At 35.2% G+C, this 13,777-nt stretch overlaps 1 protein-coding gene and 1 long non-coding RNA gene across 3 annotated transcripts in view; both read left to right on the top strand.

Moving 5' to 3' along the window:
- The window catches only part of LOC127876724 (protein fem-1 homolog C-like), a 68,379-nt gene extending 54,811 nt beyond the window's left edge, over positions 1-13,568 (top strand). The window contains exons 3-4 of the mRNA XM_052422153.1: positions 8,163-8,340; positions 10,474-13,568. Of these exons, the coding sequence (XP_052278113.1) occupies positions 8,163-8,340; positions 10,474-12,212 (1,917 nt within the window). The 3' untranslated portion in view covers positions 12,213-13,568. The remainder of the gene's footprint in view (positions 1-8,162; positions 8,341-10,473) is intronic.
- On the top strand, positions 3,191-5,635 carry LOC127876741 (uncharacterized). 2 transcript variants are annotated; one of them, XR_008048054.1, is made up of 3 exons: positions 3,191-3,656; positions 4,214-4,324; positions 4,944-5,635. It is a non-coding gene; the product is annotated as an uncharacterized LOC127876741 (long non-coding RNA). The 2 variants fall into 2 exon arrangements; XR_008048053.1 differs by lacking the exon at positions 3,191-3,656 and having other exon boundaries at positions 3,680-4,324.
- Positions 13,569-13,777: the final 209 nt, after the last annotated feature.

Genomic DNA, 13,777 nt, shown 5'->3' with positions numbered 1-13,777 from the left:
GCTTGTCCGAGCCATAACTATGTCGTTCATCGTCAGATTTTAAAATCATTTGGCACATTTGTTCACCATCATTGGACGGTGTGTCGCGCGAAATAATTACGTCGATATCTCCAAGGTCAAGGTCACACTTTGAGTTCAAAGGTCAAAAATGGCCATAAATGAGCTTGTCCTGGCCATAACTATGTCATTCATTGTGAGATTTTAAAATCATTTGGCACATTTGTTCACCATCATGGGACGGTGTGTGGCATGAAAGAATCACGTCAATATCTCCAATGTCAAGGTCGCCACGACTAAAAATAGATTTAAAAAAAAAAAAAAAAACTTACAAAGGGGGTTAATTTTTTTTGGTCATTTCAAAAGTTCAGTTTGAGTTTTCTCCCTTTATCAGATTTTTTTTTCACAATGAAAACCTGGTTTTGTGACAATTTTGTCCCTTGTCTTATCAATTAAACCATTATTTTTTATTACATTAATTATCCTATCTAACATGAATAAATAAGTAATTGTGATAATGTAAAATTCTAAGAATTCAATGAAACTAATTAATCTACTTCAATATTTGACAAGTACTAAATTAAATAATTAAATAATAACCTATCTATGTATACTGCCAAGCAACCTTCGAGCATTATATGCAGATGGATATTATCGAGTCTGTTTCTTGGGATAAACCAGTACTTGGTGTCTATGGAGGAGATTATGAGAACGCTCCCCGAGTAGAGAGCTAACCCACGAACTCCCGATCGCTAGACAGACCTAATAATATTATTAAAAACAAATGCAAAAATATTATACAAAATACTTAATTATTTCAATTTTTATATGTTGTAACACAGTTTATAGAAAAATACATTGGTTGAATTGCATTTGACAAAAATCACAATGTCATCTTTCTTTTACATACTACTGTTATTATTTTTACGTCAAAATTGTGCTGCAAAGTCAAAATTATAACCCCAACACATCTGCTCACAACTTATTTTCGAATATGTCGTTATGACAAAAGCAAAAGACAATAAAATCTCATATAAAAATATGGGGGTGAATAGTCTTGGTGGTGAATTGTCTTTGTGGGTGAATTTTCCAAGGAAATCAAATTCTGGGGGTGAATTGTCCAGGGGGTGAATTGTCTTGGGGGTGATTATTGTCTGACACCCATTTATACAATCCAGCGCACAAATTAGCTCTAATTTTTACGATAACCAGTCTCATATCTTTGGCGAAAGACAATCAGCCGTTTATATTTTTTGTTAAAGATATACGCAGAGAATTTACAGCATTTGCGTAAGTCCAGATTTGCTTGCTTAAATGTACACACTGAAATTATAAAATGAGCATATCTTGATATTTCTAATGCATATATTACGTTGATACGCAGCTTATCTAGAATGCTGTATAAACATAAAATGAATAAAATGCTGAACGTTAGTTTACTTACTTCAACATGAACTGCATTTTACTGAAGTTGAATACAATATAGTAAGTACCCTGCATTCATTGTGTTTGATATGTACTCACAGTAGGTTGACGTTATTGTTAAAGTTTAACATACGCTACCAATCTTTAGAGTTGGGCCCCATAATTTTTCCCTTTATATAATTCACAAAAGGGCTTCACAATGATTTCCCCTCTTTCATAACCAGTTTTCACTGGATCAGCGCAAAACTTTCTGGACAAGGGCTCAACCAGTCTTGGGGCAAGGTTTATTCCAATATTGTTAAAAATATCACTCTGGTAACAGGGCTTGACACTAACTTTTTTTAACTACTGACCTAAAGGACCACCAGCTTTCAGAAATTACCCGGGTGTACATTGTCCAGGGTAATCATGGAACTTAGGCTGGAAATCCATGGTATAACATGGAATTCCATGGTAATCCCTGGAATTTGAAACAGTTTCCAGGGTTTTCCAGGGTTTTGTTCTAGAAATGTCCATGAAACGTGGACTTTTTTTCCAAGCATTTTCCAGCCTTGGATGGAAAAGCATGGAAAAGGAATGGAAAACGCTGGATTTAGGCTGGATAACCCTGGAAAATATTTCCAGATAGCATGGAAAGTGGAACATAGAATTTTTTAAGCATGGAAAAGACTCTAACATTTTCAGCTAACCCTGGAAAAAACTTAGACTTTATAAGAGGAGAAAATAACTTATAAAAATGCAACACATTTTATTCAAAGTAAAGCAGAGTTCAACAATTTACACAACATATGAATAAAACATAAAACAATGTGCATAGTTTGGGCAGAAATAGTAGTAGTTATAGTAGTAGTAGTAGTAGTAGTAGTAGTAGAAGTAGTAATGCTGGTGCTGGCAGTAGAATATGTTGTAGGAGTAGAAGTAAAAGTGGTTGTTGTATAAGTTGTGCAAGCAGTTAAACTACTGATAATTATACTATTGGTGCAAATTTAAGTGACAGTAGCAGTTACTATTGTGTTGTTGTTTTAGCATTTACAGGAATAGTAGCAGTAATGGTAGCAATAGTAGTATAAATAATAATAACAATACTAGTAGCAGCAGTAGTAGTAGTAGTTAAGGAAGTAGCATTAGCAGCAGCAGCAGTAGTAGTAGTAGAAGTAGCAGCAGCAGCAGTAGTAGCAGTAGCAGCATCAGCAGCATCAGTAGTAGTAGCAGTAGTAGTAGCAGTAGTAGTTGAAGTACTAGTAGTAGTAGTAGTAGTAGTAGTAGTAGTAGTAGTAGTAGTAGTAGTAGTAGTAGTAGTAGAAGTAGAAGTAGCAGCAGTAGTAGTGGTAGAAGTAGTAGTAGTAGTAACAGCAGCAGCAGCAGTAGTAGTAGTAGTTGCTGCAGCAGGAGTTGTAATAGTAGCAGCAGCAGCAGTAGCAGTAGTAGTAGTAGCAGCAGCAACAGGAGTAGTAGCAGCAGCAGCAGTAGCAGCAGCAGTAGCAGTAGTAGTTGAAGCAGTAGTAGTAGTTGAAGTAGTAGTAGTAGTAGTAGTAGTAGCAGTAGTAGCAGCAGTAGTAGTAGTAGTAGTAGTAGTAGTAGTAGTAGTAGTAGTAGTAGAAGTAGTAGTAGTAGTAGTAGATGTAGTAGTAGTAGTAGTAGTAGAAGTAGAAGTAGTAGTAGTAGTAGTAGTAGCAGTAGTAGTAGTAGTAGTAGTAGTAGTAGGTAGTTGTTGTTGTTGTTGTGGCTGTTGTAATAGTATTAGTAGTTTTGCAGAAGTAGTAGTAGTAGTAGTAGTACTAGTAGTAGAAGTAATAGTAGTAACTTTCAAAGCAATGTCTACAAGTTTAAATTCCTTAACCCTGTTCAAGGTGTATACACACTCAATATTTAACTACAGTCCAGGTTTGCAATTAACAAACTATCTGAAAAGCCTGTGTGTGAGTCAGATGTGTCTGCGGCTAATCTATTGGTTATAAAATATCACAGCCTTTTCTGATTGGCTGAGTTCAAATACAGAAAGTTTACCTGTTAGATTGAAATTTTGGAGAAGGCGTATTGAAGAAAAAATGCAGGTTAAACTTGTTGTTAAAATGAAGTTAATGTAATTTCACAAACAGTAGAGTTTAACTTAACAAGAATTTCTTAAAATAATAATGTATGGATATCATTTGGAAAGTGACATGAAATGTTGTTAAAAAGTGATGCATACAAGTGTTTGAGCAGTCTGTCTAGGAATAGAACAACAACTGAAGGTTTGTGCTTTTCATTATTTCTAAATATTCCTTTAAATTTATTCTTCTTATGTCATCATTGTAGAACTTTTTTATGTGACATTTTAGGTAAAAGTATGGCAAATATAGAAGTTTAAAAGCAGCTGTCACACACATTTTCACTAAGTGCAGTTTGCAGCTTGATAAAGGAAGTCCTATGTGGAGATATTAATAAGCTTGAATGTAGTATCGGAAGTTTATAATGCATGGCTAGGGAACTGAGGCTAAGGGAGTTATGTGCTGTGCATGATGAGAACTCAATGCTCATTAATGCTGTTAATGTTTATAAATAAATTAATTAAACCAATAGCATTGTTTTTTAGGTTTCACTGTACATTTTCATACCAATAGAATTACACATCATTCTAATTATAGCAATAATAAATTTGTACTAATCATACCTACAAATTTTGTTATGCTATGCTTTGTGATGTATTAACTTCATTGTAAGTTATTATTTAAAGACAATTTTACTAAATATTTAAAACAATACTTGAATTATTTTCTATATACATTTTCATTATGTGCTTTAACTGTAGCTGACCAGTTGATGGAAGATACTGCAGAGTTTGGCAGGGAAATAACCCAAGACAGCAAAGCGGCTCTTTTGGCGCATTTACCAAGAGGACTAACATGGCCACAAATTCATGGTAAATATTGTTATGCCCCGGGCTCATATAAGTAATTTAGTGTTAACCACCTGAAAGTATTTTGTCTTTTTGGTATCCAATATTTTGGTCTAGTTTCAATTACAGGTTATTTTTATATGAATTAGCAAATTAGCATATCTTTCATATAGCAATATCTGAATATAAAATTCCTATATATGTTTGAGTTTCCAGATACATGCTAGTGTACCCCGTTTTGGGGCATTTAAGAAAACAACAATATAAATTTCAAAATAAAAGAGAGTCATATAAAAATATAAGTTAAATCAACAATTTATTCACTTGAAAGTCTCAGTTTTCCTGTGTGGTTGCCTGTTTGCAAGTAGATTAAAGCCCGCTTGCAAACTTTAAGAGAATAAATTTCAGTAAATGGAAAAGAAATAATTGCTAACTACTTAGGATCGTAAATGTTCGCTCAAATACAAAAAAGCCAGATGTACCGAATTGAGCAGTGATATGAAATATTTAAAATAGATTAAAATATGAATGAGCATTGAAGTATAGATATTCAATCATATGATTGCTGCACATTTACTTTTACAGATGAATGTAAAAAACTTATGACTTTCTTGTAATATTGTTTGCTTTGTTTTTCTTTCAGAGATCATGCAGGAGCCGTACAGTATAACAGCAGTACAAGTTCTATAAAAGATCCACGACCTACTGAAGCCCAGCTAATTAACAAAAAAGTTTTTAAAAACTGTAATTTTATCCCACCTGGGTACTTATAATTTACTAAGCTGCCTTCACAAGTTTTAGACTTGCAATTATATTTTAAACTGTCACTTGGAAAGTAATACATGTACATGCATTCATGTTCTGAATTTCTTTGAACAATAAAATTATATAAAAGTATTTTAATGAAATTGAGCACCTAAATTGCATTAAAGTGAAAGTAGCTGAGAAAAATAGTATCCTTAATTGTTCTCATGGGCAGCTACATATATTGTGACAAACATGAAGTAGCTAAAATAACTTAAATTTTTCATTTTGTTTCTTGTATATCGTTTGTACAGGGTTCATGAATTGTTACTGTATATTACTTGACTTGCTTGTATTTTGTTACTTTGAATACATGTTGTTAAGGTTGCATTATACTTTTTAACTTTTAAAGTAGCGCCTGTTCTGTTATGTAAGGGCCTGATTTATGATAATGGACCTAGAGGCTTTGTAAGCATGTATTAAACAACACTTGTTTGATCTGAATAATTTGTTAAATAAATGTAACACAATTTGTAATCTGATGTTATATTTTGATGAATTGTGAACAAAATAATACATCGAAGAAACTAAGGCATTATGTTGATTTTTTGTTTTGTTTTAATCTAACCTTAAATTATGATTTATTTAAGCTGTGAGTATTGTATTCATTTAATACATGAATATTGTTTTTAGACCAGAAATTTCTTTTTCTATTCAGTGACCATGGTAAACGCTGGACAATTTTCCATGTTATACCAGGCATCCATGGAATATTGAACAAAGAAAAAACCTGGAACATTTTCCAGGGTTTTCCAGCCAGCATGGAAAAAATACCGTCCGAATACTCCATGTAATCTGGAAAACCCTGGAAAAAAATCCATGGTTTTCCATGGTTTTCCAGATTACATGGAGTATTCGGACGGTATTTATTCCATGCTGGCTGGAAAACCCTGGAAATTGTTCCATGGTAATTATTCCAGGGAGCCTGGAAAACCATGGAAACTATTCCAGGCTATTTCCACATACCATGGACAATTTTCCACCCTTTTTTTTTAAATATTGACGCTGGAAAAGGCTGGAAACTTAGTCCGAATACTCCAGCCTCATATTTTCCATGGATTTCCATGGAAAACCCTGGACAAAGCACACCCGGGTACTGGTCCTCCATGATTTCAAGTGGTCCTACGATTTCTATGCTATTTGACCTAAATTTCAACTTAACTTTCCGGACTATCCACAATGTGCTGTGCATTTATAAAAAGAAAACTGCTATCTACTAAACTATCTCTTATCCTTTTCATATTCCTGCTGTACTTCAAGCTTCTCTTCATTAGTTTTAGGTTTTTAAGGCAGAGGTTCAACCACCCTTTGATTGAAATTACACATCGCGATAACTTGTTATCTTGAAGATACGCATGTTTACTCTCCAGGAATATCTAAACATTATTTGGCGCCATCCAGTGTAAATTCGCACGGTAAACAAAGTATCAATCCGAAACGCTTCGAATTTTATGTTAATTTGTGTATCGATCACAGCGAAGTACGGAGACATTTACGGATGACATTTGCTGATTGCAAATTGATTTTTTGATCCGACAACAGGATTTTGTCATCCGGGCGTCTAGAAAAATTTAGTTTTTCATTATGTTGCTATATTTATCCTGGTCTCGAGTCTTTTGCTATTTTTATCCCAGTCACGAGTCTGCCCATAACATAATGATGAAATTATCGGTTTATTATGAACATATAAAGTTGTTTTTATTGATGGAAACGGCTTTCCATCAGTATTTCACAATAAGTTGGCCAGGATTTTTCACGGGTTCAATGGATCAACCAAATTTCTAGTTTCACTGGTCCTCCCTATTTTTTACTGATCCTGGGTCAACAGACCACCGTTAGTGTCGTGCCCTGGGTAAAAATCAGGGTAATCTATTAAAGGAATCTTTTCACGTTTCGGTAAATTGACAAAATTGAAAAAAATTGTTTCAGATTTGCAAATTTTCGTTTTATTTATGATATTTGTGAGGAAACAGTAATACTGAACATTTACCATGGTCTAATATAGCCATAATATGCATCTTTTGACGATTTAAAAACCTGAAAAATTTAAAGCGTTGCAACGCGAAGCTATTGAATAATTTCAAATTTAGAGTTCTGTTGTTGTTGTTAAATTTTGTGAAACTACGAAGATTGCTTATATAAAGTATAAAAACGTCTTGCATATATATTTGGCAGGATGGCCAAGTGGTCTAATTGGTTTTTACTCCATGACTCCGAGGGTCATTGGTTCAAGCCCTGTTGCGGGCTACTTTTTTTCCCTTTTTTAAATGTTATTTTAGATTTTTTACTAGAGCTTTTTAAATCCAATGTTTACATTTATCAATATAAAGCATTTAATGACAAACTTCAAAACATGCCAAAATCTGTGAAAAAGGCCCCTTTAACTACAAAACCTAAACAGCTTGTTTAAATACACACTACAGCCATTTAACTCATTTGAAACAACCTTCAGAAAGTCATGCCTTGTTATATACATTGTTTGATGATTGGATGCAACAGAGCAGGGCATTTTGATATCTCTGACACATTCCTTGTTTTAAATATATCCAATTGATCTTGTTCTGAGAAAACTAGGCAAAATGCATGTGCGTAAAATCTGTCCCAGATTAGCCTGTGCAGTCCGCACAGGCTAATCAGGGACGACACTTTCCGCTTTAACGGTAATTTTGTTTAAAGGAAGTCCCTTTTTATCGCAATCTAGTTTAAGTGGAAAGTGTCGTCCCTGATAAGCCTGTGCGGACTGCACAGGCTAATCTGGGACGACGCTTTTCGCACATGCCTTTTGCCCAATTTTCACAGAACAAGCCACAATTGATCTCGTATTCAAAATTAACCCTTTCAGTGCGGGAACCAAATTTAAAAAGGCCTTTGCAAACAGTTTGGATCCAGATGAGACGCCACAGAACGTGGCGTCTCATCAGGATCCAAACTGTTTGCTATTCGGATAGTATTCTTTGAAAAAAAATCGAAGAAAATGCTAATTTTAGAAATTCAGCAGACGACATTTTAGCAGACGACAAATTTCCCAGCATGCAAAGGGTTAATGATCCTTTTTCAGGAAGAAAAGCTGAGCAAGCTGCGTGCTACTCTTTCCAAACGAACACGGGAGCAGCGTCAAAAGATAGTGAATCATAAGATCAATGGCAACACTCCACTATTCATGGCATGTCAGCAAGGCAAGGTGCACTTTGTGAACTACCTCATCGAGGAGTGTGGTGCAGACATCGAAATTAAAGGTGAATGGGCATTCATTTAAAGTGGATTGGAGTCAAAGAGATTGACACTATTTGTGTCTAATTGAGTGTGCTACTTTTGTACATACATACATACCTGCCTGTCTCATTTTAATATATACAATAGGTATATTTATCTTTACAATATTTAGGTTGACTGTGAATCTGGGTCACATGTGTCCAAAAAATTGTTTGCCAGGTCTTATTGAGAAAAACCTGAAAACAACTCTCGAGGACACATTTCTGGGTCAATCTTGATGAAATTTGGTTAGAATATTAATCATGGAAATATGAAGTTCAAGTTTGCATCTGGGTCAAGTGTGTACAAAATCTAGGTCAAATCTTAGAAAAACCTTGTAACAAATCTATTTAAAAAAAAGACTCGATCTTGACGAAACTAAGTTATAATGTTGATCTTTACTTTTCCAGACTTAGCCGGGTTAAGTGTAAAGAACATCAGGTCAAATTTTACACAAACCTTTTTAGCTCTCTTGAGAGTTCATTTTTAACTCGGGTCAGAATGTTTGTTTTGGCAATATATAGATGGAATATGAATCTTGGTCACTTGTATAAAAACACACCAGATCTCCAGGTCAGATAGCAAAAAATAATATAAAGAATAGTTACCACTGTGAAGGCCACATGAATTCAGGATTCTGAGCAAGCCCAACTTTAACACTTTGCATGCTGGGTAATTTGTCTTCTGCTAAAATGTCGTCTGCTGAATTTCTAAAATTAGCATTTTCTTCGATTTTTAAAAAAGAATACTATCAGAATAGCAAACAGTTTGGATCCTGATGAGACGCCACGTTCTGTGGCGTCTCATCTGGATCCAAACTGTTTGCAAAGGCCTTCAAAATTCGGTTCCCGCACTGAAAGGGTTAATTTTGTTTCCCGTTTCAATGGCTTGATGTGTTAAAAACAGCAGTTATTTTTTATTAACGCAATTATGAATTACATAATACAGCTGTAGTCTAATAACTGTTTCAAAAAATTCTTAATTTAAATCATTTGTTTTTGCATAAATATTTAGAGCAAATCTTAGGGCAGCCTTAAGTCCTTGAAAAATTGGGATAACTTCTTGCCTTTTGCATTCAAAAATGTACTTTTTGACATGAAAAGAATAAAGCCCAACTTTCAGGGTTCGACACTAAGGCACGTTTGACAGACATTGTCTAGTAAGATCGGTGGTCGGGCTGGTAAAACAGCGGGCTAGCTTGTCCAACTGGTCATACATAAACAAAATCTATACTGATTCATATAACTGTAAATAACTGAAAATTCTTTCCTTCATGTGTAAAATTACTCTCATATCCGTTATTTACATCAGAACGAAAATACCGTATATAAATAAATGCAGAGCATTCACATGATTCATCGCTATTTTTAGACGCCAAGGAGAGCTTCCCGCAGGAATTGCTTGTTTCCATTGATCAAGTTGTCATGAATATTAATGATTTTCTGCAGTGTCTTAAAACTTTACAGCATGTTTATACGACTTCTATAAAAAAAATCTGTATCGTCAATATAAACATTTTTGCGTAGCAGACAAGATAATGTAATTTAAATAATGGCTTTGTTCAAGTTCGGATTTTCGTCCGACAAATCAGTTAATAAAGAAGATTTTGACGGTAAAATTGACTGGAAACGTAAATATGAAGAAAAAGGAAAACGTCAAATTTATCCTATGGAAAATTGAGTCAGTTCACATGGCTTGAATTTGACAAAGAATAGCAAAAAAATAGTTTTATTTTATTGTTTTACTCTATGCATCAAAATAACTGTCTGATGTTCACTGATTATTTACTGATAAATCCTGATTAAACAGTAATATGATCCAATTGTGTTTATTTGCTATGTCATTTATAGTCTAGTAGACATCAGATTCGGGCTAGTACATTTTAAGAGGAGATGGTCCGATGGTCTTGCTGTAAAAAAAGTTAATGTCGAACCCTGACTTTAATATTTACTAGTAGAGGGCATGTGTTTATTTATATGTATAAATGATTTATATTTATTTTTAAAAGTTGTTGCTAAAATTAAAACAATATGCAATAAATCAATTATTGACCTTAAAACGTTTGTTTTTGCTTGACACTTTACTGTTGTTAATATCAGTTGCATGCTTGCTTTCAGGTGTGTATGAAGTTCATGAGGACAATTCCCGCCACCTTGTCTCCCCGCTCTGGTGTGCAGCGGTGGCCAACAAACTGGACGTCGTTCAGACGCTCGTGCGTCACGGTGCCAACGTCAACGAGACCTCTGACACGGACTCCACACCGGTACGATCAGCCTGCTTCATGACAAACATTCAGGTGATCAAGTTCTTGGTTGAAAATGGCGCTGATATACTAAAGCCGAACAAAAATGGTGGAACGTGTTTGATAAACTCCGTTCAAAGCGCACAACTGTGTACGTTCCTCATAAGCAAAGGTGCCGCTGTGAACGCTGTGGATAGTTCTAAGAACACTGCCTTGCACTATGCAATACGTGAAGGAATGCTGGAGTCGGTGAAAGTTCTGTTAAGCAATAAAGCTGATTACATGATTAGGAACGATTTTGATGATGATGCTCTGCAAACCGCTGCAACCCGAGGAAATGTTGAGATCGTAGATGTCATTGTTGAAATGGCTGGACTTTCTCTGGAGGCTAAAATACAGGCTTATGAGCTTCTTGGTACGTGTCATATAGATGAACGTAATGACATTGTGTCTGGCTTGAAGCTGTGGCGCCAAGCTATGAAATGGAGGTACAAGAATAAAAATCAACCGATTTTGAAAGTTTTACCAAAAGAAACTAAAAAAGTCTACTTGAATGCTAAAGAACCTGAAAATGAGGAGGAGCTTTTGGAACTGACTGACCCTGATGAGATATACATGCAGAGTCTTCTGATACGAGAGAGAATACTAGGGCAACACCATAAGGATTCAGTATTTGGACTCATGTACCGAGGGGCCGTGTATGCCGACTCAAACAAGTTCCAGCGTTGCGTAGACCTCTGGAAGTATGCTTACATTATTCGTTATCAACAGAACGAGCCTCTCAATCTGGACTGCCTGTTCACAGTGCAGGCTCTAGTGAAATTCTTCTGGGAGATTCAGATGGAACATGAAAACAATGGTGAAATTGAGGCCAAAATCTTTTTTGATGATGCCCTCGAAGTTCTACAAATCCTTACAGGTCAGATCATATCAGCCAAAGAATGTTTGAGCAATGACGGGGAATGTTTACTCTATGAACAGGCCTCCAAGTTGAATACCCAAGCAGAAGACAAGGCTTCGCAGACGTTGTCCGAGTTTCATCTCCTCATGCAGCTGTACCTGCACATTATTCACCTGCTGACTAAACTGGAGTGCTCGCGCGACCAGACGCACGCCTACATGTCCTGCATTCACAGGCTGGTGAGCATGGATCTGAGGTGTACCAAGGGGCTCTCACTACTCCACCTGGCAGTGGATTCCAAGACATCATTGACCGCTGACGAATATTACTCTCAGTTTCCTTCCCTTGAGGTCGTTCAACTTCTTGTGCGGTGTGGGGCGAATGTGAATGCTCAATGTCAGTGTGGAAATACGGCATTGCTGAAAGCAGCGCACACAATGTACATGCACAGCGGGCCTCCTGAGGAGGAGGAGAAAAAAGTCATTGAATATTTACTTGCTATAGGGACCCATGTGGACATAATGAATAATGTGGGAGACACTGCAGAGAAGTTTTTAAAACATTCTGTGTTTTTCAGTTACAGTCCTTTGCAGTATTTGTCGCTAAAATGTTTGGCTGCTCGTGTGATATTGAAAGAAAAAATCCCATTCAAAAGTGAAGTTCCTGTGTCTTTGATTCCTTTTGTTCAATGCCATGGAATGCATTGTAACTGATATTAGTTTGCGTTTTTTCTGTCATAGATTACAACTGATTTCAAAACATTTAAATGAAAAGGATTTTATTTAAAAGATTTTCTGTTATGGTGATAACTTATTTAATATTTTGTGAAGTGCTAAGTTTCTTTTATTTATTTAAGACATTTGTCATAAATGTATCATGTTAATCTGTTGTTCACCCTTACTAGATGACTGTCAGTGATATATTGTGAAATTGGCTGGGAACTTGTCATATTTAAAGCCAGCTAGTTGGAATATGACCTGTTTTCTTTTTCCAATAATATCTACACATGCGACTGGGATTTTGTTAAAATTACAGTATATCTATTTGGTAAAGTAAAATAAATAATATGGCATATTTTACTCCATGTAGAGTGCAATTTTAACCATACCCGTCAACTGCCTATGCTATATATGTAATATTACAATACATAGCTTTATAAAGCCTTTGTAAGGCATCATCCCCTCAGAATAATTCATTCATATACTAGTAATCCATAGCATTCCCCCACAAACTTTTCTTAACCCTTTCCCACTCAGAAGCAAAGTGAAACAGCATATGACCAGAACAGCTTGCTAGTAACTTGCAATCTGTTCATGTTTTATGCTGTTTGCTGCTCGTTCGTATCTAAGGTTTATAAAATTGAATCTACATTTAGTCTTAAATTTTTATAACTTCCTAAGGGACTACAAATACGTGAAAATACATATCTAAGTGGTAAAAGGTTAACTCAGAAATCGTAATTGCAGACTTTTTCCCCCAACAATATTTCTATGGGGAACTAAGGTCAGCATCCACAGATATCAGGCCAGACATGTATCATTTAATTTTATTTCTTTGATGAAAACAGGAGTATCCTGAAAATCATATCATACCCTGTCTGTCAGTGTCTGTCTCTCTGTATGAGGTTAACCCAACATGAATTGTTTCATCTTACATTAGTTGGTCTTCTTAAACAGTTTTTATTCCTGCATTAATGATGTGTTTAGACACCATCCCCACTCCCACTTTCCCTAACCTCATTTTGCCATGGAGATACCTTCGGACTAAGACTAATTCAGAGCGTCCACATTCTTGATTAAACCAAAATGACACTTTAAATCCGAGATAAATACGTTCTACAGAAGTCTTTGGATACTTTCAATTCAACACTCATTTTGAACTTAAAATTGATCTCCTTTTGGACTTACTCAAATAAGCCTATGAATAAATAAGGACATGACTTTCCTGGGGACTTATATGTGCTTTGAATGCTGGTTCTTATTTATTTTAATGATAATTAAGTTTTTTAAGCATTTTGTTTTGGTTGTAAATTTATTTACACTGAATGAAATAAATGTTGATCATATCTACTTGTGTGTTTTGTTGTGTGTAATTAACCTAGTAATTAATATAAATCGGTTCAAATAGATTTAAAAGAAATTATTGTCTACTTCTAACTTACAGACTATACTAAGAATCCAGTATTTAAATTAGTATATGATTTACTGAAGCAGCTGCTCTTCATAACATATATCTGGTCTATATTGAATGACATTCAAAAAGTTGTGTAACAAACAGT

Source organism: Dreissena polymorpha, chromosome 4 (assembly GCF_020536995.1).
Source record: "Dreissena polymorpha isolate Duluth1 chromosome 4, UMN_Dpol_1.0, whole genome shotgun sequence".
Lineage (NCBI taxonomy): Eukaryota > Metazoa > Mollusca > Bivalvia > Myida > Dreissenidae > Dreissena > Dreissena polymorpha.
This window is presented reverse-complemented; position numbering and strand designations above follow the sequence as displayed.